Here is a 25,000-nt window from a genome sequence, read left to right as displayed (position 1 = left end):
CATGGTATTATGGGGATTGCTAGCAGCGTCCGTTGGGGTTAACTGTTTACTAGCTGTGTTAACCTTCTCCTCCTTGTAGGTTAACTAGCGTTAACTAGCGTTAACTAGCGTTGAAAAGACTAAGGCCGGGGTTACACTGAAGCTGCGTAATAGTGCACCGTAACTGACTTTTAAAAGGGCTTTTCCCATTGGCCAGTATTTACCGTGACTACGATCTCCACAAACACCTCTTTTAAAGGGGTTTCCCATTGGCCGGTATTTACCGTGACTACGATCTCCTCAAACACCGCTTTTAAAAGGGCTTTCCCATTGGCCGGTATTTACCGTGACTACGATCTCCTCAAACACCTCTTTTAAAAGGGCTTTTCCCATTGGGCGGTAGTTACCGTGACTACGATCTCCACAAACACCTCTTTTAAAAGGGCTTTCCAATTGGCCGGTATTTACCGTGACTACGATCTCCTCAAACACCGCTTTTAAAAGGGCTTTCCCATTGGCCGGTATTTACCGTGACTACGATCTCCTCAAACACCTCTTTTAAAAGGGCTTTTCCCATTGGGCGGTAGTTACCGTGACTACGATCTCCACAAACACCTCTTTTAAAAGGGCTTTTCCCATTGGCCAGTATTTACCGTGACTACAATCTCCTCAAACACCGCTTTTAAAAGGGCTTTCCCATTGGCCGGTATTTACCGTGACTACGATCTCCTCAAACACCTCTTTTAAAAGGGCTTTTCCCATTGGGCGGTAGTTACCGTGACTACGATCTCCACAAACACCTCTTTTAAAAGGGCTTTCCCATTGGCCAGTATTTACTGTGACTACGATCTCCTCAAACACCTCTTTTAAAAGGGCTTTTCCCATTGGGCGGTAGTTACCGTGACTACGATCTCCACAAACACCTCTTTTAAAAGGGCTTTTCCCATTGGGCGGTATTTACCGTGACTACGATCTCCGCAAAAACACGTAAACATCGCTTTTAAAAGCTGCATTGTGGACGGCGCTCCAAGGGTTGAATCCTGGCCACGAAGTGTCTTTTTCCCAGGCCAACAGCAGAGAAGAACAGAGTGAGGTTAAGATTGGTCAGATCAGACTAGACGAGAGCAGAGCAAGGCGAGTTTAAGATGGCTTAGACCAGACTAGATGAGAGCAGAGCAGAGCCAGGTTAAGATCAGTTAGACCAGACTAGACGAGAGCAGAGCCAGGTTAAGATGAGTTAGACCAAATTAGAGAAGAGCAGAGCCAGGTTAAGATGGGATAGACCAGACTATACGAGAGCAGAGCCAGGTTAAGATGAGTTAGACCAGACTAGACGAGAGCAGAGCTGTGCCAGGTTAAGATGAGTTAGACCAGACTAGACGAGAGCAGAGCGGAGCCAGGGTAAGATGAGTTAGATAGACTACTAGAGGGCTAGTTAATCCTATTGATCATGGGACTGTTTCATCGTGTTCACAGTGATTACACTCTAACTGCTACTCCATTAAAGAAAGGACTTGTGTGCTGAGGGAAGACTGGATGTGTAAACACAGGACATCTGGCCCTGTTGACGTTGTCTTGTTGTTGTTCTTCGAGGTTCTCTCTGTTCCTCATGCTATTATTGGCTTTAACTAGCTACAATATATATGTGACTATAATGGATATAAACAGTGTTTTAACTAGCTACAGTATATATGTGACTGTATGGGCTACAATATGGAGGTAATATAACTCAGGCCCTATATGGACTACTATATGGTGGTAATATAACTCAGGACCTATATGGAGGTAATATAACTCAGGCCCTATATGGACTACTATATGAAGGTAATATAACTCAGGCCCTATATGGACTACAATATGGAGGTAATATAACTCAGGCCCTATATGGACTACTATATGGAGGTAATATAACTCAGGCCCTATATGGACTACAATATGGAGGTAATATAACTCAGGCCCTATATGGAGGTAATATAACTCAGGCCCTATATGGAGGTATTATAACTCAGGCCCTATATGGACTACTATATGGAGGTAATATAACTCAGGCCCTATATGGACTACTATATGGAGGTATTATAACTCAGGCCCTATATGGAGGTATTATAACTCAGGCCCTATATGGAGGTATTATAACTCAGGCCCTATATGGACTACTATATGGAGGTAATATAACTCTCAGGCCCTATATGGACTACTATATGGAGGTAATATAACTCAGGCCCTATATGGAGGTAATATAACTCAGGCCCTATATGGAGGTATTATAACTCAGGCCCTATATGGAGGTAATATAACTCAGGCCCTATATGGAGGTATTATAACTCAGGCCCTATATGGACTACTATATGGAGGTAATATAACTCAGGCCCTATATGGACTACTATATGGAGGTAATATAACTCAGGCCCTATATGGACTACTATATGGATGTAATATAACTCAGGCCCTATATGGACTACTATATGGAGGTAATATAACTCAGGCCCTATATGGACTACTATATGGAGGTAATATAACTCAGGCCCTATATGGACTACTATATGGATGTAATATAACTCAGGCCCGATATGGACTACTATATGGAGGTAATATAACTCAGGCCCTATATGGAGGTAATATAACTCAGGTCTGTCAGGTCTGTCTGTTTGTGTGTCTGTTTGTACACCGGGCCTGCCTATTGGAATTTTACGATTCAAATCTCTTTGAGAGTTTGTGAACCGGAGACACGACTTATGCATGCAAGACACACACACACACACACACACACACACACACACACACACACACACACACACACACACACACACACACACACACACACACACACACACACACACACACAGTGTTCGGAATGACTCAATGACTTTCACAAGGTGTTCTCTCTGTGTGTGTGTGTGTGTGTGTGTGTGTGTGTGTGTGTGTGTGTGTGTGTGTGTGTGTGTGTGTGTCTCACTCAGGTAGTCTCAGTTCTCCCACGCAGCCACTTCAACACGCTATATCAGATAGTAGCCACTACAGTCCTTTACATGAAGTGTTTTAAAAGTTGCAGGAAAGTGCTCCTGCTATTAAGATTCTACATCTGCATTGTGTGTGTGTGTGTGTGTGTGTGTGTGTGTGTGTGTGTGTGTGTGTGTGTGTGTGTGTGTGTGTGTGTGTGTGTGTGTGTGTGTGTGTGTGTGTGTGTGTGTGTGTGTGTGTGTGTGTGTGTGTGTGTGTGATTGCCCTGAAACCTCCATAACCCTGATGATTTCTAAATGCACCCATAATTTGACACATTTTTTGTATTTAGTATTTTACTGAGTCAGCAGCTACTCTTCCTGGGGTTTATTAGAATCCTCATTAACTGTTGTCATAGCAGCAGCTACTCTTCCTGGGGTTTATTAGAATCCTCATTAACTGTTGTCATAGCAGCAGCTACTCTTCCTGGGGTTTATTAGGATCCTCATTAACTGTTGTCATAGCAGCAGCTACTCTTCCTGGGGTTTATTAGGATCCTCATTAACTGTTGTCATAGCAGCAGCTACTCTTCCTGGGGTTTATTAGGATCCTCATTAACTGTTGTCATAGCAGCAGCTACTCTTCCTGGGGTTTATTAGGATCCTCATTAACTGTTGTCATAGCAGCAGCTACTCTTCCTGGGGTTTATTAGGATCCTCATTAACTGTTGTCATAGCAGCAGCTACTCTTTCTGGGGTTTATTAGGATCCTCATTAACTGTTGTCATAGCAGCAGTTACTCTTCCTGGGGTTTATTAGGATCCTCATTAACTGTTGTCATAGCAGCAGCTACTCTTCCTGGGGTTTATTAGGATCCTCATTAACTGTTGTCATAGCAGCAGCTACTCTTCCTGGGGTTTATTAGAATCCTCATTAACTGTTGTCATAGCAGCAGCTACTCTTCCTGGGGTTTATTAGAATCCTCATTAACTGTTGTCATAGCAGCAGCTACTCTTCCTGGGGTTTATTAGGATCCTCATTAACTGTTGTCATAGCAGCAGCTACTCTTCCTGGGGTTTATTAGGATCCTCATTAACTGTTGTCATAGCAGCAGCTACTCTTCCTGGGGTTTATTAGGATCCTCATTAACTGTTGTCATAGCAGCAGCTACTCTTCCTGGGGTTTATTAGGATCCTCATTAACTGTTGTCATAGCAGCAGCTACTCTTCCTGGGGTTTATTAGGATCCTCATTAACTGTTTTCATAGCAGCAGCTACTCTTCCTGGGGTTTATTAGGATCCTCATTAACTGTTGTCATAGCAGCAGCTACTCTTCCTGGGGTTTATTAGGATCCTCATTAACTGTTGTCATAGCAGCAGCTACTCTTCCTGGGGTTTATTAGGATCCTCATTAACTGTTGTCATAGCAGCAGCTACTCTTCCTGGGGTTTATTAGGATCCTCATTAACTGTTGTCATAGCAGCAGCTACTCTTCCTGGGGTTTATTAGGATCCTCATTAACTGTTGTCATAGCAGCAGCTACTCTTCCTGGGGTTTATTAGGATCCTCATTAACTGTTGTCATAGCAGCAGCTACTCTTCCTGGGGTTTATTAGGATCCTCATTAACTGTTGTCATAGCAGCAGCTACTCTTCCTGGGGTTTATTAGGATCCTCATTAACTGTTGTCATAGCAGCAGCTACTCTTCCTGGGGTTTATTAGGATCCTCATTAACTGTTGTCATAGCAGCAGCTACTCTTCCTGGGGTTTATTAGGATCCTCATTAACTGTTGTCATAGCAGCAGCTACTCTTCCTGGGGTTTATTAGGATCCTCATTAACTGTTGTCATAGCAGCAGCTACTCTTCCTGGGGTTTATTAGGATCCTCATTAACTGTTGTCATAGCAGCAGCTACTCTTCCTGGGGTTTATTAGGATCCTCATTAACTGTTGTCATAGCAGCAGCTACTCTTCCTGGGGTTTATTAGGATCCTCATTAACTGTTGTCATAGCAGCAGCTACTCTTCCTGGGGTTTATTAGGATCCTCATTAACTGTTGTCATAGCAGCAGCTACTCTTCCTGGGGTTTATTAGGATCCTCATTAACTGTTGTCATAGCAGCAGCTACTCTTCCTGGGGTTTATTAGGATCCTCATTAACTGTTGTCATAGCAGCAGCTACTCTTCCTGGGGTTTATTAGAATCCTCATTAACTGTTGTCATAGCAGCAGCTACTCTTCCTGGGGTTTATTAGGATCCTCATTAACTGTTGTCATAGCAGCAGCTACTCTTCCTGGGGTTTATTAGGATCCTCATTAACTGTTGTCATAGCAGCAGCTACTCTTCCTGGGGTTTATTAGGATCCTCATTAACTGTTGTCATAGCAGCAGCTACTCTTCCTGGGGTTTATTAGGATCCTCATTAACTGTTGTCATAGCAGCAGCTACTCTTCCTGGGGTTTATTAGGATCCTCATTAACTGTTGTCATAGCAGCAGCTACTCTTCCTGGGGTTTATTAGGATCCTCATTAACTGTTGTCATAGCAGCTACTCTTCCTGGGGTTTATTAGGATCCTCATTAACTGTTGTCATAGCAGCAGCTACTCTTCCTGGGGTTTATTAGGATCCTCATTAACTGTTGTCATAGCAGCAGCTACTCTTCCTGGGGTTTATTAGGATCCTCATTAACTGTTGTCATAGCAGCAGCTACTCTTCCTGGGGTTTATTAGGATCCTCATTAACTGTTGTCATAGCAGCAGCTGCTCTTCCTGGGGTTTATTAGGATCCTCATTAACTGTTGTAATAGCAGCAGCTACACTTTCTGGGGTTTATTAGGATCCTCATTAGCTGTTGCCATAGCAGCAGCTACACTTCCTGGGGTTTATTAGGATCCTCATTAACTGTTGTCATAGCAGCAGCTACACTTCCTGGGGTCCACACAGAACATAGAACATTACATAATACAGAACATCGATAGACAAGAACAGCTCAAGGACTGAACTGTACAAAAAGGACCTGTCCGTTGGCCTGTCCGGTGACCTGTCCGGTGGCCTGTCTGGTGGCCTGTCTGTTGGCCTGTCTGTTGGCCTGTCTGGTGGCCTGTCTGGTGACCTGTCCGGTGGCCTGTCCGTTGGCCTGTCCGTTGGCCTGTCTGTTGGCCTGTCCGGTGGGGTAACTATGTCTGTCAGAACTACGGTATATGTAAATCGATTGTACAGTCAATTTGGAATTTTCAACACAATAATATTTTCTCACAATTGAACAAGAATCGATGCAGTCAATCTCTCCTCTCTACTCTGACCCCAAAGAGAGGCTGACATGCATTACTGCTGACATTAGTTCTCTGTGTCCATCAAAGGTCAAGACCTGATTCTCTGTTCTGGGCCAGCTGCAGTTTTTCTAGGTCCTTCTTTGCAGCACTTGGCCGATGTCACCCGACAATAGTCAAGATGAGATACAACTAGAGCCTACAGAACTTGTTTTGGTTGACTGTGGTGTTAAACATGCTGAGCATCTCTTTAAACCGACACCTCTGTGTTTGACCTCTCTAACAGTGTTTTAATCTGTGTGTTTGACCTCTCTATGAACTAACAGTGTTATAATCTGTGTCTTTGACCTCTCTATGAACTAACAGTGTTATAATCCTGTTATAATCCTGTCTCTCCTGTCTCCCCTGTCTGTCCTGTCTGTCCTGTCTCCCATGTCTGTCCTGTCTCCCCTGTCTGTCCTGTCTCTCCTGTCTCCCCTGTCTCTCCTGTCTCTCTTGTCTCTCCTCTCCCCTGTCTCTCCTGTCTCTCCTGTCTCCCCTGTCTCTCCTGTCTCTCCTGGCTCCCCTGTCTCTCCTGTCTCCCCTGTCTCTCCTGTCTCCCCTGTCTCTCCTGTCTCTCCTGTCTCTCCTCTCTCCTGTCTCTCCTGTCCTACTGTCTCTCCTGTCTCTCCTGTCCTACTGTCTCTCCTGTCTCTCCTGTCTCCCCTGTCTCTCCTGTCTCTCCTGTCTCTCCTCTCTCCTGTCTCTCCTGTGTCCCCTGTCTCCCCTGTCTCTCCTGTCTCCCCTGTCTCTCCTGTTACTCCTGTCTCCCCTGTCTCTCCTGTCTCCCCTGTCCCCTGTTACTCCTGTCTCTCCTGTCTCCCCTGTCTCTCCTGTCTCCCCTGTCTCTCTTGTCTCACCTGTCTCCCTTGTTACTCCTGTCTCTCCTTTCTCCCCTGTCCCCTGTTACTCCTGTCTCTCCTGTCTCCCCTGTCTCTCCTGTCTCCCCTGTCTCCCCTGTCTCTCCTGTCTCTCCTGTCTCTCCTGTCACTCCTATCACTCCTGTCTCTCCTGTCTCCCCTGTCTCTTCTGTCTCCCCTGTCTCTCCTGTCTCCCCTGTCTCCCCTGTCTCCCCTGTCTCTCCTGTCTCTCCTGTCTCTCCTGTCTCTCCTGTCTCTCCTGTCTCCCCTGTCTCTCCTGTCTCTCCTGTCACTCCTGTCACTCCTCTCACTCCTGTCTCTCCTGTCTCCCCTGTCTCCCCTGTCTCTCCTGGCTACTGACTGTGAATGAGGGTGTTTACATAAGAGAGCAGCTACTGTGACATAATGAGAGTTAGGGCCTGAGGGGAGATTCTGCTGTTTGGCCACAGATGTACTGGAGCTACTGTACACACGCACACGCACGCACGCACACACACACACACACACACACACACACACACACACACACACACACACACACACACACACACACACACACACACACACACAGGATTGACGTAACGGCCTCACAATAGAAGTGGGTCAATGTGTTCATTCTAACGAATGAAATCTTCCCTGATTACCGCTGGCTCTCCCATTCCCAGAAAGGGTGTGTGTTTGCCTGGGGCAGAACACCAGAGAAGGGCCACTTATCAGGAAGTTAAGAAGGCATCACAGAGCACTGTGCCCTAACGACTAGGAACACGCACACAGAGGTCACACAAGGCAAAAGACATGGGTCTGAAATAAATATTTGTTTTCATATTCCGGCATGAATCAGTTGTGGTCTATGACTGTTAGCAGCATCTAGCATCATGAATCAGTTGTGGTCTATGGCTGTTAGCAGCATCATGAATCATGAATCAGTTGTGGTCTATGACTGTTAGTAGCATCATGAATCAGTTGTAGTCTATGGCTGTTAGCAGCATCATGAATCATGAATCAGTTGTAGTCTATGGCTGTTAGCAGCATCTAGCATCATGAATCAGTTGTAGTCTATGACTGTTAGTAGCATCTAGCATCATGAATCAGTTGTAGTCTATGGCTGTTAGCAGCATCTAGCATCATGAATCAGTTGTGGTCTATGACTGTTAGCAGCAGCTAGCATCATGAATCAGTTGTAGTCTATGGCTGTTAGCAGCATCTAGCATCATGAATCAGTTGTAGTCTATGGCTGTTAGCAGCATCTAGCATCATGAATCAGTTGTGGTCTATGGGTGTTAGCAGCATCTAGCATCATGAATCAGTTGTAGTCTATGGCTGTTAGCAGCATCTAGCATCATGAATCAGTTGTAGTATATGGCTGTTAGCAGCATCTAGCATCATGAATCAGTTGTAGTCTATGGCTGTTAGCAGCATCATTAATCAGTTGTGGTCTATGGCTGTTAGCAGCATCTAGCATCATGAATCAGTTGTAGTCTATGGCTGTTAGCAGCATCTAGCATCATGAATCAGTTGTAGTCCATGGCTGTTAGCAGCATCTAGCATCATGAATCAGTTGTAGTATATGGCTGTTAGCAGCATCTAGCATCATGAATCAGTTGTAGTCTATGGCTGTTAGTAGCATCTAGCATCATGAATCAGTTGTGGTCTATGGCTGTTAGCAGCATCTAGCATCATGAATCAGTTGTAGTCTATGGCTGTTAGTAGCATCTAGCATCATGAATCAGTTGTAGTCTATGGCTGTTAGCAGCATCTAGCATCATGAATCAGTTGTGGTCTATGACTGTTAGCAGCAGCTAGCATCATGAATCAGTTGTAGTCTATGGCTGTTAGCAGCATCTAGCATCATGAATCAGTTGTAGTCTATGGCTGTTAGCAGCATCTAGCATCATGAATCAGTTGTGGTCTATGGGTGTTAGCAGCATCTAGCATCATGAATCAGTTGTAGTCTATGGCTGTTAGCAGCATCTAGCATCATGAATCAGTTGTAGTCTATGGCTGTTAGCAGCATCTACCATCATGAATCAGTTGTGGTCTATGGGTGTTAGCAGCATCTAGCATCATGAATCAGTTGTAGTCTATGGCTGCTAGCAGCATCTAGCATCATGAATCAGTTGTAGTATATAGCTGTTAGCAGCATCTAGCATCATGAATCAGTTGTAGTCTATGTGTGTTAGTAGCATCTAGCATCATGAATCAGTTGTGGTCTATGACTGTTAGCAGCAGCTAGCATCATGAATCAGTTGTAGTCTATGGCTGTTAGCAGCATCTAGCATCATGAATCAGTTGTGGTCTATGACTGTTAGCAGCATCTAGCATCATGAATCAGTTGTAGTCTATGGCTGTTAGCAGCATCTAGCATCATGAATCAGTTGTGGTCTATGGGTGTTAGCAGCATCTAGCATCATGAATCAGTTGTAGTCTATGGCTGTTAGCAGCATCTAGCATCATGAATCAGTTGTAGTCTATGGCTGTTAGCAGCATCTACCATCATGAATCAGTTGTGGTCTATGGGTGTTAGCAGCATCTAGCATCATGAATCAGTTGTAGTCTATGGCTGCTAGCAGCATCTAGCATCATGAATCAGTTGTAGTATATAGCTGTTAGCAGCATCTAGCATCATGAATCAGTTGTAGTCTATGGCTGTTAGTAGCATCTAGCATCATGAATCAGTTGTGGTCTATGACTGTTAGCAGCAGCTAGCATCATGAATCAGTTGTAGTCTATGGCTGTTAGCAGCATCTAGCATCATGAATCAGTTGTGGTCTATGACTGTTAGCAGCATCTAGCATCATGAATCAGTTGTAGTCTATGGCTGTTAGCAGCATCTAGCATCATGAATCAGTTGTAGTCTATGGCTGTTAGCAGCATCTAGCATCATGAATCAGTTGTGGTCTATGGGTGTTAGCAGCATCTAGCATCATGAATCAGTTGTAGTCCATGGCTGTTAGCAGCATCTAGCATCATGAATCAGTTGTAGTATATGGCTGTTAGCAGCATCTAGCATCATGAATCAGTTGTAGTCTATGGCTGTTAGTAGCATCTAGCATCATGAATCAGTTGTGGTCTATGGCTGTTAGCAGCATCTAGCATCATGAATCAGTTGTAGTCTATGGCTGTTAGTAGCATCTAGCATCATGAATCAGTTGTAGTCTATGGCTGTTAGCAGCATCTAGCATCATGAATCAGTTGTGGTCTATGACTGTTAGCAGCAGCTAGCATCATGAATCAGTTGTAGTCTATGGCTGTTAGCAGCATCTAGCATCATGAATCAGTTGTAGTCTATGGCTGTTAGCAGCATCTAGCATCATGAATCAGTTGTGGTCTATGGGTGTTAGCAGCATCTAGCATCATGAATCAGTTGTAGTCTATGGCTGTTAGCAGCATCTAGCATCATGAATCAGTTGTAGTCTATGGCTGTTAGCAGCATCTACCATCATGAATCAGTTGTGGTCTATGGGTGTTAGCAGCATCTAGCATCATGAATCAGTTGTAGTCTATGGCTGCTAGCAGCATCTAGCATCATGAATCAGTTGTAGTATATAGCTGTTAGCAGCATCTAGCATCATGAATCAGTTGTAGTCTATGGCTGTTAGTAGCATCTAGCATCATGAATCAGTTGTGGTCTATGACTGTTAGCAGCAGCTAGCATCATGAATCAGTTGTAGTCTATGGCTGTTAGCAGCATCTAGCATCATGAATCAGTTGTGGTCTATGACTGTTAGCAGCATCTAGCATCATGAATCAGTTGTAGTCTATGGCTGTTAGCAGCATCTAGCATCATGAATCAGTTGTAGTCTATGGCTGTTAGCAGCATCTACCATCATGAATCAGTTGTGGTCTATGGGTGTTAGCAGCATCTAGCATCATGAATCAGTTGTAGTCTATGGCTGCTAGCAGCATCTAGCATCATGAATCAGTTGTAGTATATAGCTGTTAGCAGCATCTAGCATCATGAATCAGTTGTAGTCTATGGCTGTTAGTAGCATCTAGCATCATGAATCAGTTGTGGTCTATGACTGTTAGCAGCAGCTAGCATCATGAATCAGTTGTAGTCTATGGCTGTTAGCAGCATCTAGCATAATGAATCAGTTGTGGTCTATGACTGTTAGCAGCATCTAGCATCATGAATCAGTTGTAGTCTATGGCTGTTAGCAGCATCTAGCATCATGAATCAGTTGTAGTCTATGGCTGTTAGCAGCATCTAGCATCATGAATCAGTTGTGGTCTATGACTGTTAGCAGCATCTAGCATCATGAATCAGTTGTAGTCTATGTCTGTTAGCATCATCTAGCATCATGAATCAGTTGTAGTCTATGGGTGTTAGCATCATCTAGCATCATGAATCAGTTGTGGTCTATGTCTGTTATTAGGAATCTAGCATCATGAATCAGTTGTAGTCTATGTCTGTTAGCATCATCTAGCATCATGAATCAGTTGTAGTCTATGGCTGTTAGCAGCAGCTAGCATCATGAATCAGTTGTAGTCTATGTCTGTTATTAGCATCTAGCATCATGAATCAGTTGTGATCTATGGCTGTTAGCAGCATAGCATGCCTCATGCTAGTTTTGTTTGTCCTGAAACAATCAGCCCACTTGACTGTAAGTGGCACCCTATTCCCTTTATAGTGCACTACTTTTGACCAGGACCCATAGCCTACATAGTGCACTACAGTACAGGGAATAGTGTGCCATTTGGGACAGAGGCTGTGGCTTCCCTCATTGTTTCCCTCTTTAAGGACAAAGAGCTGTTCTCAAAGCGGCGCCCTCCACAGCGCCGTTCTGTTTCTTCCATCCTGACCAGGAAAACAACCCCTGCGTGTGAGTGTGTGCGTGTCTGAACTGCTTGCGCACGTGCCTGTGTATGTGTATGTGTGCGTGTGAGTGTGTGCGTGTCTGAACTGCTTGTGCACGTGCCTGTGTATGTGTGTGTGTGTGTGTGCCTGTTCTTGTTTTGTTCACAAAACAGCCAGTACAACCCAGGCCAAGCCTGGCCTTATGTCAGGGTGACTAGTTCTCTGTAGTTATAACACGTCTTATGTCAGGGTGACTAGTTCTCTGTAGTTACAGCAGGTCTGACCTTATTTCAGGGTGACTAGTTATCTGTAGTTATAGCAGGCCTTATGTCAGGGTGACTAGTTCTCTGTAGTTATAGCAGGTCTTATGTCAGGGTGACTAGTTCTCTGTAGTTACAGCAGGTCTTATGTCAATGTGACTAGTTCTCTGTTGTTATAGCAGGTCTTATGTCAGGGTGACTAGTTCTCTGTAGTTATAACAGGTCTTATGTCAGGGTGACTAGTTCTCTGTAGTTATAACAGGTCTTATGTCAGGGTGACTAGTTCTCTGTAGTTACAGCAGGTCTGACCTTATTTCAGGGTGACTAGTTATCTGTAGTTATAGCAGGCCTTATGTCAGGGTGACTAGTTCTCTGTAGTTATAGCAGGTCTTATGTCAGGGTGACTAGTTCTCTGTAGTTACAGCAGGTCTTATGTCAATGTGACTAGTTCTCTGTTGTTATAGCAGGTCTTATGTCAGGGTGACTAGTTCTCTGTAGTTATAACAGGTCTTATGTCAGGGTGACTAGTTCTCTGTAGTTATAACAGGTCTTATGTCAGGGTGACTAGTTCTCTGTAGTTATAACAGGTCTTATGTCAGGGTGACTAGTTCTCTGTAGATACAGCAGGTCTGACCTTATGTCAGGGTGACTAGTTCTCTGTAGTTATAACAGGTCTTATGTCAGGGTGACTAGTTCTCTGTAGTTATAACAGGTCTTATGTCAGGGTGACTAGTTCTCTGTAGTTACAGCAGGTCTGACCTTATTTCAGGGTGACTAGTTATCTGTAGTTATAGCAGGCCTTATGTCAGGGTGACTAGTTCTCTATAGTTATAGCAGGTCTTATGTCAGGGTGACTAGTTCTCTGTAGTTACAGCAGGTCTGACCTTATGTCAGGGTGACTAGTTCTCTGTAGTTACAGCAGGTCTGACCTTATGTCAGGGTGAATAGTTCTCTGTAGTTATAACAGGTCTTATGTCAGGGTGACTAGTTCTCTGTAGTTATAACAGGTCTTATGTCAGGGTGACTAGTTCTCTGTAGTTATAGCAGGTCTTATGTCAGGGTGACTAGTTCTCTGTAGTTATAACAGGTCTTATGTCAGGGTGACTAGTTCTCTGTAGTTACAGCAGGTCTTATGTCAGAGTGACTAGTTCTCTGTAGTTACAGCAGGTCTGACCTTATGTCAGGGTGACTAGTTCTCTGTAGTTATAGCAGGTCTTATGTCAGGGTGACTAGTTCTCTGTAGTTACAGCAGGTCTGACCTTATGTCAGGGTGACTAGTTCTCTGTAGTTACAGCAGGTCTGACCTTATGTCAGGGTGAATAGTTCTCTGTAGTTATAACAGGTCTTATGTCAGGGTGACTAGTTCTCTGTAGTTATAACAGATCTTATGTCAGGGTGACTAGTTCTCTGTAGTTATAGCAGGTCTTATGTCAGGGTGACTAGTTCTCTGTAGTTATAACAGGTCTTATGTCAGGGTGACTAGTTCTCTGTAGTTACAGCAGGTCTGACCTTATGTCAGGGTGACTAGTTCTCTGTAGTTATAGCAGGTCTTATGTCAGGGTGACTAGTTCTCTGTAGTTACAGCAGGCCTTATGTCAGGGTGACTAGTTCTCTGTAGTTACAGCAGGTCTGACCTTATGTCAGGGTGACTAGTTATCTGTAGTTACAGCAGGTCTGACCTTATGTCAGGGTGACTAGTTCTCTGTAGTTACAGCAGGTCTTATGTCAGGGTGACTAGTTCTCTGTAGTAATAGCAGGTCTGACCTTATGTCAGGGTGACTAGTTCTCTGTAGTTATAGCAGGTCTTATGTCAGGGTGAATAGTTCTCTGTAGTTACAGCAGGAACACATAAACATCATTCAGACATTTCCAGCTTGTTGTCTTTTACTGTTATTGTTCCGAAGCAATAACACTTATGATGTGGGCGGGGCTGGAGCCGCCAGGCTGTATGGAGGACAGAGTTACCCTGAGTCCCAAATGACACTCTATTTCCCTATGTAGTGCACTACTTCTGTCTACAGTAGTGGACTATAGGGAATAGGGTTCCATTTGGGTCACAATCATAGCGTGTCACAGCAGCATGACAGAACAAAAGTCCATAGTTCAGCATGTTTCTATAGCCACCACTCTCCTCTCTCCTCCTTTCCAGAACCAGAGGGTCGTAGTTTCAGGCTTTGTGTGGGTTTCACTACTGTTCTCCAGAACCAGAGGGTCGTAGTTTCAGGCTTTGTGTGGGTTTCACTACTGTTCTCCAGAACCAGAGGGTCGTAGTTTCAGGCTTTGTGTGGGTTTCACTACTGTTCTCCAGAACCAGAGGGTCGTAGTTACAGGCTTTGTGTGGGACTCACTAACTGTTCTCCAGAACCAGAGGGTCGTAGTTTCAGGCTTTGTGTGGGTTTCACTACTGTTCTTTAGAACCAAAGGGTCGTAGTTTCAGGCTTTGTGTGGGTTTCACTACTGTTCTCCAGAACCAGAGGGTCGTAGTTTCAGGCTTTGTGTGGGTTTCACTACTGTTCTCCAGAACCAGAGGGTCGTAGTTACAGGCTTTGTGTGGGTTTCACTAACTGTTCTCCAGAACCAGAGGATCGTAGTTACAGGCTTTGTGTGGGACTCACTAACTGTTCTCCAGAACCAGAGGGCCGTAGTTACAGGCTTTGTGTGGGTTTCACTACTGTTCTCCAGAACCACAGGGTCGTAGTTACAGGCTTTGTGTGGGTTTCACTAACTGTTCTCCAGAACCACAGGGTCGTAGTTACAGGCTTTGTGTGGGTTTCACTAAATGTTCTCCAGAACCAGAGGGCCGTAGTTACAGGCTTTGTGTGGGACTCACTAACTGTTCTCCAGAACCAGAGGGTCGTAGTTTCAGGCTTTGTGTGTGTTTCACTACTGTTCTCCAGAACCAGAGGGCCGTAGTTACAGGCTTTGTGTGGGTTTCACTACTGTTCTCCAGAACCACAGGGTCGTAGTTACAGGCTTTGTGTGGGTTCCACTAAATGTTCTCCAGAACCAGAGGGTCGTAGTTACAGGCTTTGTGTGGGACTCACTAACTGTTCTCCAGAACCAGAGGGCCGTAGTTTCAGGCTTTGTGTGTTTCACTACTGTTCTCCAGAACCAGAGGGCCGTAGTTACAGGCTTTGTGTGGGTTTCACTACTGTTCTCCAGAACCAGAGGGTCGTAGTTACAGGCTTTGTGTGGGTTTGTCCGGCTTTATGGGTGTGCCTGCCCATGTGGGTGTGTCTGCCCATGTGGGTGTGTCTGCCCATGTGGGTGTGTCTGACCATGTGGGTGTGTCTGACATGTGGGTGTGTCTGACCATGTGGGTGTGTCTGACATGTGGGTGTGTCTGACCATGTGGGTGTGTCTGGCCATGTGGGTGTGTCTGGCCATGTGGATGTGTCTGGCCATGTGGGTGTGTCTGGCCATGTGGATGTGTCTGACATGTAGGTGTGTCTGCCCATGTGGGTGTGTCTGCCCATTTGGGTGTGTCTGCCCATGTGGGTGTGTCTGGCCATGTGGATGTGTCTGCCCATGTGGGTGTGTCTGCCCATGTGGGTGTGTCTGCCCATGTGGGTGTGTCTGCCCATGTGGGTGTGTCTGCCCATGTGGGTGTGTCTGACCATGTGGGTGTGTCTGCCCATGTGGGTGTGTCTGACATGTGGGTGTGTCTGATCATGTGGGTGTGTCTGACATGTGGGTGTGTCTGACCATGTGGGTGTGTCTGGCCATGTGGGTGTGCCTGCCCATGTGGGTGTGTCTGCCCATGTGGGTGTGTCTGCCCATGTGGGTGTGTCTGCCCATGTGGGTGTGTCTGTTTATAGGCAGTCTGTAGCCACAGCTCAGGAGAAACTAGTCAGAACTCTGAACTAATTACTGGGTATCCCGTGTCACCAACCACCATTTTGTGAAAGCACATTGGGTTAAGGACTGAGTTGGACACAGTCATTCATGCTAGAATCTAGATTATGGAGACATTTTTTTCTGAGTGAACTATCTAGCTAAATACAGATAGCCCAAGTGTCCTTAACAGATAGCTAGAGTACTGTTAGTGTATTCTAGTGTTGTTGTCATCACTATAGTGTATGTTCAGAGAAACCATTCTGATTACAGTACTTGTAGTGAACACGATGGGAGACAGAGAGCTGGTTTCAGACGCAGGGCGCAGCTGGTGTTTATTAGCAAAGGAGGAGGCAGGTAGCTGGGTCCAGGGGCAGGTAGCTGGGTCCAGGGGCAGGTAGCTGGGTCCAGGGGCAGGTAGCTGGGTCCATGGGCAGGTAGCTGGTGTTTATTAGCAAAGGAGGAGGCAGGTAGCTGGGTCCAGGGGCAGGTAGCTGGGTCCATGGGCAGGTAGCTGGGTCCAGGGGCAGGTAGCTGGGTCCAGGGGCAGGTAGCTGGTGTTTATTAGCAAAGGACCACAGGAGGAGGCAGGTAGCTGGGTCCAGGGGCAGGTAGCTGGGTCCAGGGGCAGGTAGCTGGGTCCAGGGGCAGGTAGCTGGGTCCAGGGGCAGGTAGCTGGGTCCAGGGGCAGGTAGCTGGGTCCAGGGGCAGGTAGCTGGGTCCAGGGGCAGGTAGCTGGGTCCAGGGGTAGGTAGCTGGGTCCAGGGGCAGGTAGCTAGGTCCAGGGGCAGGCAGAAGGTCATACAAGGTAACAGTACAGGCAGGGAAAAGGCTAGTAACGTCGTCTGGGAGATCAGGCAAGAGGTTGACGACAGGAAATCGTATCAAATGTGCAGGCAGGGAATAGGCAAACAGGTGTCGTTAGTGAGGCAGGCAAAACTATCAAACACGGGAGTCATACACAGGAAACCCAGCGCTCTGAAAGACGTGTGTCACAAAACAAACAATACCTCACAGTGACGGGGTGCACAGAACTGAACTAAATAGTGTGTGATAATGACATACAGGTGTGTGAACAGGTGATCAGAATTCAGGTGATTGGGATCTGGAGAGTGAGCTGCGTTCAGGGGATCTATGTGTTTGAGAGTGTGAGCTGGAAAGTGGGCCTGGAGAGTGAGCTGCATTCGGGGGGGGTCTATGTGTTTGAGAGTTTACTGTTCAGAGAAATCATTCTGATATCCCAGCAGTCTCCTCTCCACTGTGTTGATACCTGATGTCTGTTGAGTCATGATATCCCAGCAGTCTCCTCTCCACTGTGTTGATACCTGATGTCTGTTGAGTCATGATATCCCAGCAGTCTCCTCTCCACTGTGTTGATACCTGATGTCTGTTGAGTCATGATATCCCAGCAGTCTCCTCTCCACTGTGTTGATACCTGAAGTCTGTTGAGTCATGATATCCCAGCAGTCTCCTCTCCACTGTGTTGATACCTGATGTCTGTTGAGTCATGATATCCCAGCAGTCTCCTCTCCACTGTGTTGATACCTGAAGTCTGTTGAGTCATGATATCCCAGCAGGCTCCTCTCCACTGTGTTGATACCTGAAGTCTGTTGATTCATGATATCCCAGCAGTCTCTCCTCCACCACTGACACCTCCCAGATCCAGTCACCTCTGAAAAGCTGTTAAATATTGAAGCACTGTGATACTTTACCCTCTGCTGCTTTGTAACTGGGGCTGCTTCCCAAACGGCACTCTATTCCCTATATAGTGCACTACTGTTGACCACGGGAAAATAGGACTAGTTGTTGCGCTATGTAGGGAATAGAGTGTTGTTTGGGAAGCAGCCCTTGAGGTCACATGAACAGATGTAGTTTGTAATTCAGCTCATCTGAACAGTAAATCCCCAGCAGGCTCTTTGTGTTGCTAGGATCAGTCAGGTAGGAGGAGAAAGACAGTGTCAGTAGGTAGAGTTAGTCAGGTAGGATGATAAAGACAGTGTCTGTTGGTTTGAGTAGAGTTTGGTCAGTGTGGCAGAGTACTACTGTGTCAGTAGGTAGCATGAGTAGATAGAGTTAGTCAGTGTGGCAGAGTACTACTGTGTCAGTAGGTAGCATGAGTAGATAGAGTTAGTCAGTGTGGCAGAGTACTACTGTGTCAGTAGGTAGCATGAGTAGATAGAGTTAGTCAGTGTGGCAGAGTACTACTGTGTCAGTAGGTAGAGTTAGTCAGTGTGGCAGAGTACTACTGTGTCAGTAGGTAGCATGAGTAGTTCTTACAATTTATTTTTTTAAGGGGGAGGGACCCCTCAGGTTAGAGTGTTGTAATATCAGGAATGAGTGTAGTGACCTCAGGTTAGAGTGTTGTAATATCAGGTATGAGTGTAGTGACCTCAGGTTAGAGTGTTGTAATATCAGGTATGAGTGTAGTGACCTCAGGTTAGAGTGTTGTAATATCAGGTATGAGTGTAGTGACCTCAGGTTAGAGTGTTGTAATATCAGGTATGAGTGTAGTGACCTCAGGTAAGAGTGTTGTAATATCAGGTATGAGTGTAGTGACCTCAGGTTAGAGTGTTGTAATATCAGGTATGAGTGTAGTGACCTCAGGTAAGAGTGTTGTAATATCAGGTATGAGTGTAGTGACCTCAGGTTAGAGTGTTGTAATATCAGGTATGAGTGTAGTGACCTCAGGTTAGAGTGTTGTAATATCAGGTATGAGTGTAGTGACCTCAGGTTAGAGTGTTGTAATATCAGGTATGAGTGTAGTGACCTCAGGTTAGAGTGTTGTAATATCAGGTATGAGTGTAGTGACCTCAGGTAAGAGTGTTGTAATATCAGGTATGAGTGTAGTGACCTCAGGTTAGAGTGTTGTAATATCAGGTATGAGTGTAGTGACCTCAGGTTAGAGTGTTGTAATATCAGGTATGAGTGTAGTGACCTCAGGTTAGAGTGTTGTAATATCAGGTATGAGTGTAGTGACCTCAGGTTAGAGTGTTGTAATATCAGGTATGAGTGTAGTGACCTCAGGTAAGAGTGTTGTAATATCAGGTATGAGTGTAGTGACCTCAGGTAAGAGTGTTGTAATATCAGGTATGAGTGTAGTGACCTCAGGTAAGAGTGTTGTAATATCAGGAATGAGTGTAGTGACCGCAGGTTAGAGTGTTGTAATATCAGGAATGAGTGTAGTGACCTCAGGTTAGAGTGTTGTAATATCAGGTATGAGTGTAGTGACCTCAGGTTAGAGTGTTGTAATATCAGGTATGAGTGTAGTGACCTCAGGTAAGAGTGTTGTAATATCAGGTATGAGTGTAGTGACCTCAGGTTAGAGTGTTGTAATATCAGGTATGAGTGTAGTGACCTCAGGTTAGAGTGTTGTAATATCAGGAATGAGTGTAGTGACCTCAGGTTAGAGTGTTGTAATATCAGGTATGAGTGTAGTGACCTCAGGTAAGAGTGTTGTAATATCAGGAATGAGTGTAGTGACCTCAGGTTAGAGTGTTGTAATATCAGGAATGAGTGTAGTGACCTCAGGTTAGAGTGTTGTAATATCAGGTATGAGTGTAGTGACCTCAGGTTAGAGTGTTGTAATATCAGGTATGAGTGTAGTGACCTCAGGTTAGAGTGTTGTAATATCAGGTATGAGTGTAGTGACCTCAGGTTAGAGTGTTGTAATATCAGGTATGAGTGTAGTGACCTCAGGTAAGAGTGTTGTAATATCAGGTATGAGTGTAGTGACCTCAGGTTAGAGTGTTGTAATATCAGGTATGAGTGTAGTGACCTCAGGTAAGAGTGTTGTAATATCAGGTATGAGTGTAGTGACCTCAGGTTAGAGTGTTGTAATATCAGGTATGAGTGTAGTGACCTCAGGTTAGAGTGTTGTAATATCAGGTATGAGTGTAGTGACCTCAGGTTAGAGTGTTGTAATATCAGGTATGAGTGTAGTGACCTCAGGTTAGAGTGTTGTAATATCAGGTATGAGTGTAGTGACCTCAGGTAAGAGTGTTGTAATATCAGGTATGAGTGTAGTGACCTCAGGTTAGAGTGTTGTAATATCAGGTATGAGTGTAGTGACCTCAGGTTAGAGTGTTGTAATATCAGGTATGAGTGTAGTGACCTCAGGTTAGAGTGTTGTAATATCAGGTATGAGTGTAGTGACCTCAGGTTAGAGTGTTGTAATATCAGGTATGAGTGTAGTGACCTCAGGTAAGAGTGTTGTAATATCAGGTATGAGTGTAGTGACCTCAGGTAAGAGTGTTGTAATATCAGGTATGAGTGTAGTGACCTCAGGTAAGAGTGTTGTAATATCAGGAATGAGTGTAGTGACCGCAGGTTAGAGTGTTGTAATATCAGGAATGAGTGTAGTGACCTCAGGTTAGAGTGTTGTAATATCAGGTATGAGTGTAGTGACCTCAGGTTAGAGTGTTGTAATATCAGGTATGAGTGTAGTGACCTCAGGTAAGAGTGTTGTAATATCAGGTATGAGTGTAGTGACCTCAGGTTAGAGTGTTGTAATATCAGGTATGAGTGTAGTGACCTCAGGTTAGAGTGTTGTAATATCAGGAATGAGTGTAGTGACCTCAGGTTAGAGTGTTGTAATATCAGGTATGAGTGTAGTGACCTCAGGTAAGAGTGTTGTAATATCAGGAATGAGTGTAGTGACCTCAGGTTAGAGTGTTGTAATATCAGGTATGAGTGTAGTGACCTGTTGTACTCTTATAATCTCAACCCGGCACAGCCAGAAGAGGACTGGCCACCCCACATAGCCTGGTTCCTCTCTAGGTTTCTTCCTAGGTTTTGGCCTTTCTAGGGAGTTTTTCCTAGCCACCGTGCTTCTACACCTGCATTGCTTGCTGTTTGGGGTTTTATGCTGGGTTTCTGTACAGCACTTTGAGATATCAGCTGATGTAAAAAGGGCTATATAAATTTGACTGATTGTTGTGACGTCATGTAAAAGTATATTCGTTGTACCAAATTATTTTTTTTCACTTCAGTCCTCGGGGGACAGAATATTATATATGAACTAGGAACCAAAATATTGAAGGTCTTTGTTCCTAGTCCGTTATTCTTAGGGTAGCACTCTAAGAACAATATGCCAGTAGTGTTTTATTTTTGATCATTTAAAGGCTGTATTATCACCTGGTGTAAAGGAGTTTATTTACTTTATGGGTGTATCCTAAATGTCACCCTATCCACGTATGGAGTGGGATACTATGGGCCCTGGTCTACATAGAGCAGGACACGTATGGAGTGGGATACTTTGGGCCCTGGTCTACATATGGCAGTAAACTTATGGAGTGGAATGGAGTGGGGGAGGGTGGAGTGTATAGTGGAGGGGGAGGGTGAGGGTGGAGTGTATAGATGAGGGGGAGGATGAGGGTGGAGTGTATAGTGGAGGGGGAGGGGGAGGGTGGAGTGTATAGTGGAGGGGGAGGGTGGAGTGTATAGTGGAGGGGGAGGGTGGAGTGTATAGTGGACGGGTGGAGGGTGGAGTGTATAGTGGAGGGTGGAGTGTATAGTGGACGGGTGGAGGGTGGAGTGTATAGTGGAGGGGGAGGGTGGATGTACCGTGTCAGTTGATAAGAGCATGGCAGAACAGGAACCAGGAGTGCTGGTTCAGAGATCATTGTCATGTGCTTTCCAGGAGCCATTTCTATCAAACTGCACATAAGGCTGCTGTTGAAAACCTCAACTGGAGACGGCTTTAAAACTGCTATGGAAAGGTTTATTATGGGAAGGTTTATTATGGGAAGGTTTATTATAGGAAGGTTTATTATGGGAAGGTTTATTATGGAAAGGTTTATTATGGGAAGGTTTATTATGGGAAGGTTTATTATGGGAAGGTTTATTATGGAAAGGTTTATTATGGGAAGGTTTATTATGGGAAGGTTTATTATGGGAAGGTTTATTATGGGAAGGTTTATTATGGAAAGGTTTATTATGGGGTTTATTATGGGAAGGTTTATTATGGGAAGCTTTATTATGGAAAGGTTTATTATGGGGTTTATTATGGGAAGGTTTATTATGGGAAGGTTTATTATGGGGTTTATTATGGGGTTTATTATGGAAAGGTTTATTATGGGAAGGTTTATTATGGGAAGGTTTATTATGGGAAGGTTTATTATGGAAAGGTTTATTATGGGAAGATTTATTATGGGGTTTATTATGGAAAGGTTTATTATGGGGTTTATTATGGGAAGGTTTATTATGGGGTTTATTATGGGAAGGTTTATTATGGGAAGGTTTATTATGGGGTATATTATGGGAAGGTTTATTATGGGGTTTATTATGGGAAGGTTTATTATGGGGTTTATTATGGGAAGGTTTATTATGGGAAGGTTTATTATGGAAAGGTTTATTATGGGGTTTATTATGGGAAGGTTTATTATGGGGTTTATTATGGGAAGGTTTATTATGGGAAGGTTTATTATGGGAAGGTTTATTATGGAAAGGTTTATTATGGAAAGGTTTATTATGGGAAGGTTTATTATGGGAAGGTTTATTATGGGAAGGTTTATTATGGGAAGGTTTATTATGGAAAGGTTTATTATGGGGTTTATTATGGGAAGGTTTATTATGGGAAGCTTTATTATGGAAAGGTTTATTATGGGGTTTATTATGGGAAGGTTTATTATGGGAAGGTTTATTATGGGGTTTATTATGGGGTTTATTATGGAAAGGTTTATTATGGGAAGGTTTATTATGGGAAGGTTTATTATGGGAAGGTTTATTATGGAAAGGTTTATTATGGGAAGATTTATTATGGGGTTTATTATGGAAAGGTTTATTATGGGGTTTATTATGGGAAGGTTTATTATGGGGTTTATTATGGGAAGGTTTATTATGGGAAGGTTTATTATGGGGTTTATTATGGGAAGGTTTATTATGGGGTTTATTATGGGAAGGTTTATTATGGGGTTTATTATGGGAAGGTTTATTATGGGAAGGTTTATTATGGAAAGGTTTATTATGGGGTTTATTATGGGAAGGTTTATTATGGGGTTTATTATGGGAAGGTTTATTATGGGAAGGTTTATTATGGGAAGGTTTATTATGGAAAGGTTTATTATGGGGTTTATTATGGGAAGGTTTATTATGGAAAGGTTTATTATGGAAAGGTTTATTATGGGAAGGTTTATTATGGGAAGGTTTATTATGGGAAGGTTTATTATGGGGTTTATTATGGGAAGGTTTATTATGGGGTTTATTATGGGAAGGTTTATTATGGGAAGGTTTATTATGGGAAGGTTTATTATGGAAAGGTTTATTATGGGGTTTATTATGGGAAGGTTTATTATGGAAAGGTTTATTATGGGAAGGTTTATTATGGGAAGGTTTATTATGGAAAGGTTTATTATGGGAAGGTTTATTATGGGAAGGTTTATTATGGGAAGGTTTATTATGGGAAGGTTTATTATGGAAAGGTTTATTATGGGGTTTATTATGGGAAGGTTTATTATGGGAAGCTTTATTATGGAAAGGTTTATTATGGGGTTTATTATGGGAAGGTTTATTATGGGAAGGTTTATTATGGGGTTTATTATGGGGTTTATTATGGAAAGGTTTATTATGGGAAGGTTTATTATGGGAAGGTTTATTATGGGAAGGTTTATTATGGAAAGGTTTATTATGGGAAGATTTATTATGGGGTTTATTATGGAAAGGTTTATTATGGGGTTTATTATGGGAAGGTTTATTATGGGGTTTATTATGGGAAGGTTTATTATGGGAAGGTTTATTATGGGGTTTATTATGGGAAGGTTTATTATGGGGTTTATTATGGGAAGGTTTATTATGGGGTTTATTATGGGAAGGTTTATTATGGGAAGGTTTATTATGGAAAGGTTTATTATGGGGTTTATTATGGGAAGGTTTATTATGGGGTTTATTATGGGAAGGTTTATTATGGGAAGGTTTATTATGGGAAGGTTTATTATGGAAAGGTTTATTATGGGGTTTATTATGGGAAGGTTTATTATGGAAAGGTTTATTATGGAAAGGTTTATTATGGGAAGGTTTATTATGGGAAGGTTTATTATGGGAAGGTTTATTATGGGGTTTATTATGGGAAGGTTTATTATGGGAAGGTTTATTATGGGAAGGTTTATTATGGGGTTTATTATGGGAAGGTTTATTATGGGAAGGTTTATTATGGGAAGGTTTATTATTATTGTTTAGTTAACTAGTTCACTTGTCCAGGGGGATTTACCATAGGAATGTAACTCTTCTCCCTCCATACAGTATGGTTGACCCATCTCTCTCTCTCTCTGTCTCTCTCTCTGAATTCAATTAAATTAAATGTAAGGGCTTTATTGGCATTGGAAACATGTGTTAACATTGTCAAAGCAAGTGAAGTAGATAATAAACAAAAGTGAAATAAACAATTAAAATGAACAGTAAACTAATTACACTCTCTCTCTCTCTCTCTCTCTCTCTCTCTCTCTCTCTCTCTCTGTCTCTCTCTCTCTCTCTCTATCTTCCAGGAGAGCGTCCCTTCCCCTGCACCTGGACTGACTGCAACAAGAAGTTTGCCCGTTCGGATGAGCTGGCCCGTCACTACCGAACCCACACCGGGGAGAAGAAGTTCAGCTGCCCACTCTGCGACAAGCGCTTCATGCGTAGCGACCACCTGATGAAGCACGCTCGCCGCCACTCCGAGTTCCAGCCCGCCATGTTGAAGCGGCCGTACGGGTGTGGTGGAGGAATGGGCGGAGGAATGGGCGGAGGAATGGGCGGAGTAATGGGCGCAGGGATGGGCGGAGGGATGGGCGGAGGAATGGGCGTGGTCGGGAGTACTACACGCCCCGGATCCCTCAGCGACTACAACAGCCGCTCCGACTCGTCCAGCCCCACGCTCAGCCCCAGCCCCACCCTCAGCCCAGCTAACTCGCCTTAAAGCCCCGCCAAACAGCACTTTCAGGCTCTGCCTCCAACGCCCTGATTGACCCACCCACTAGACAAGACACACACCCACAGACAGGACAGGACTCTTTCAGTCTGTTTTAGGTCTTTTCCACCACAGGGTTTGGGTTTC

General features: G+C 44.1%; 1 protein-coding gene across 1 annotated transcript in view; it reads left to right on the top strand.

The window, feature by feature from the left end:
- LOC139384930 (Krueppel-like factor 13) overlaps positions 1-25,000 on the top strand; it is a 54,474-nt gene that overhangs the window by 28,365 nt on the left and 1,109 nt on the right. The window contains exon 2 of the mRNA XM_071129840.1: positions 24,450-25,000. This exon is cut by the window's right edge and continues 1,109 nt beyond it. Coding sequence (XP_070985941.1) covers positions 24,450-24,862 — 413 coding nt within the window. The 3' untranslated portion in view covers positions 24,863-25,000. The remainder of the gene's footprint in view (positions 1-24,449) is intronic.

This window comes from Oncorhynchus clarkii, chromosome 26 (assembly GCF_045791955.1).
Source record: "Oncorhynchus clarkii lewisi isolate Uvic-CL-2024 chromosome 26, UVic_Ocla_1.0, whole genome shotgun sequence".
Classification (NCBI taxonomy): domain Eukaryota; kingdom Metazoa; phylum Chordata; class Actinopteri; order Salmoniformes; family Salmonidae; genus Oncorhynchus; species Oncorhynchus clarkii.
Note: the sequence above shows the minus strand (reverse complement) of the source record. Positions and strands in the feature narration are given on the sequence as shown.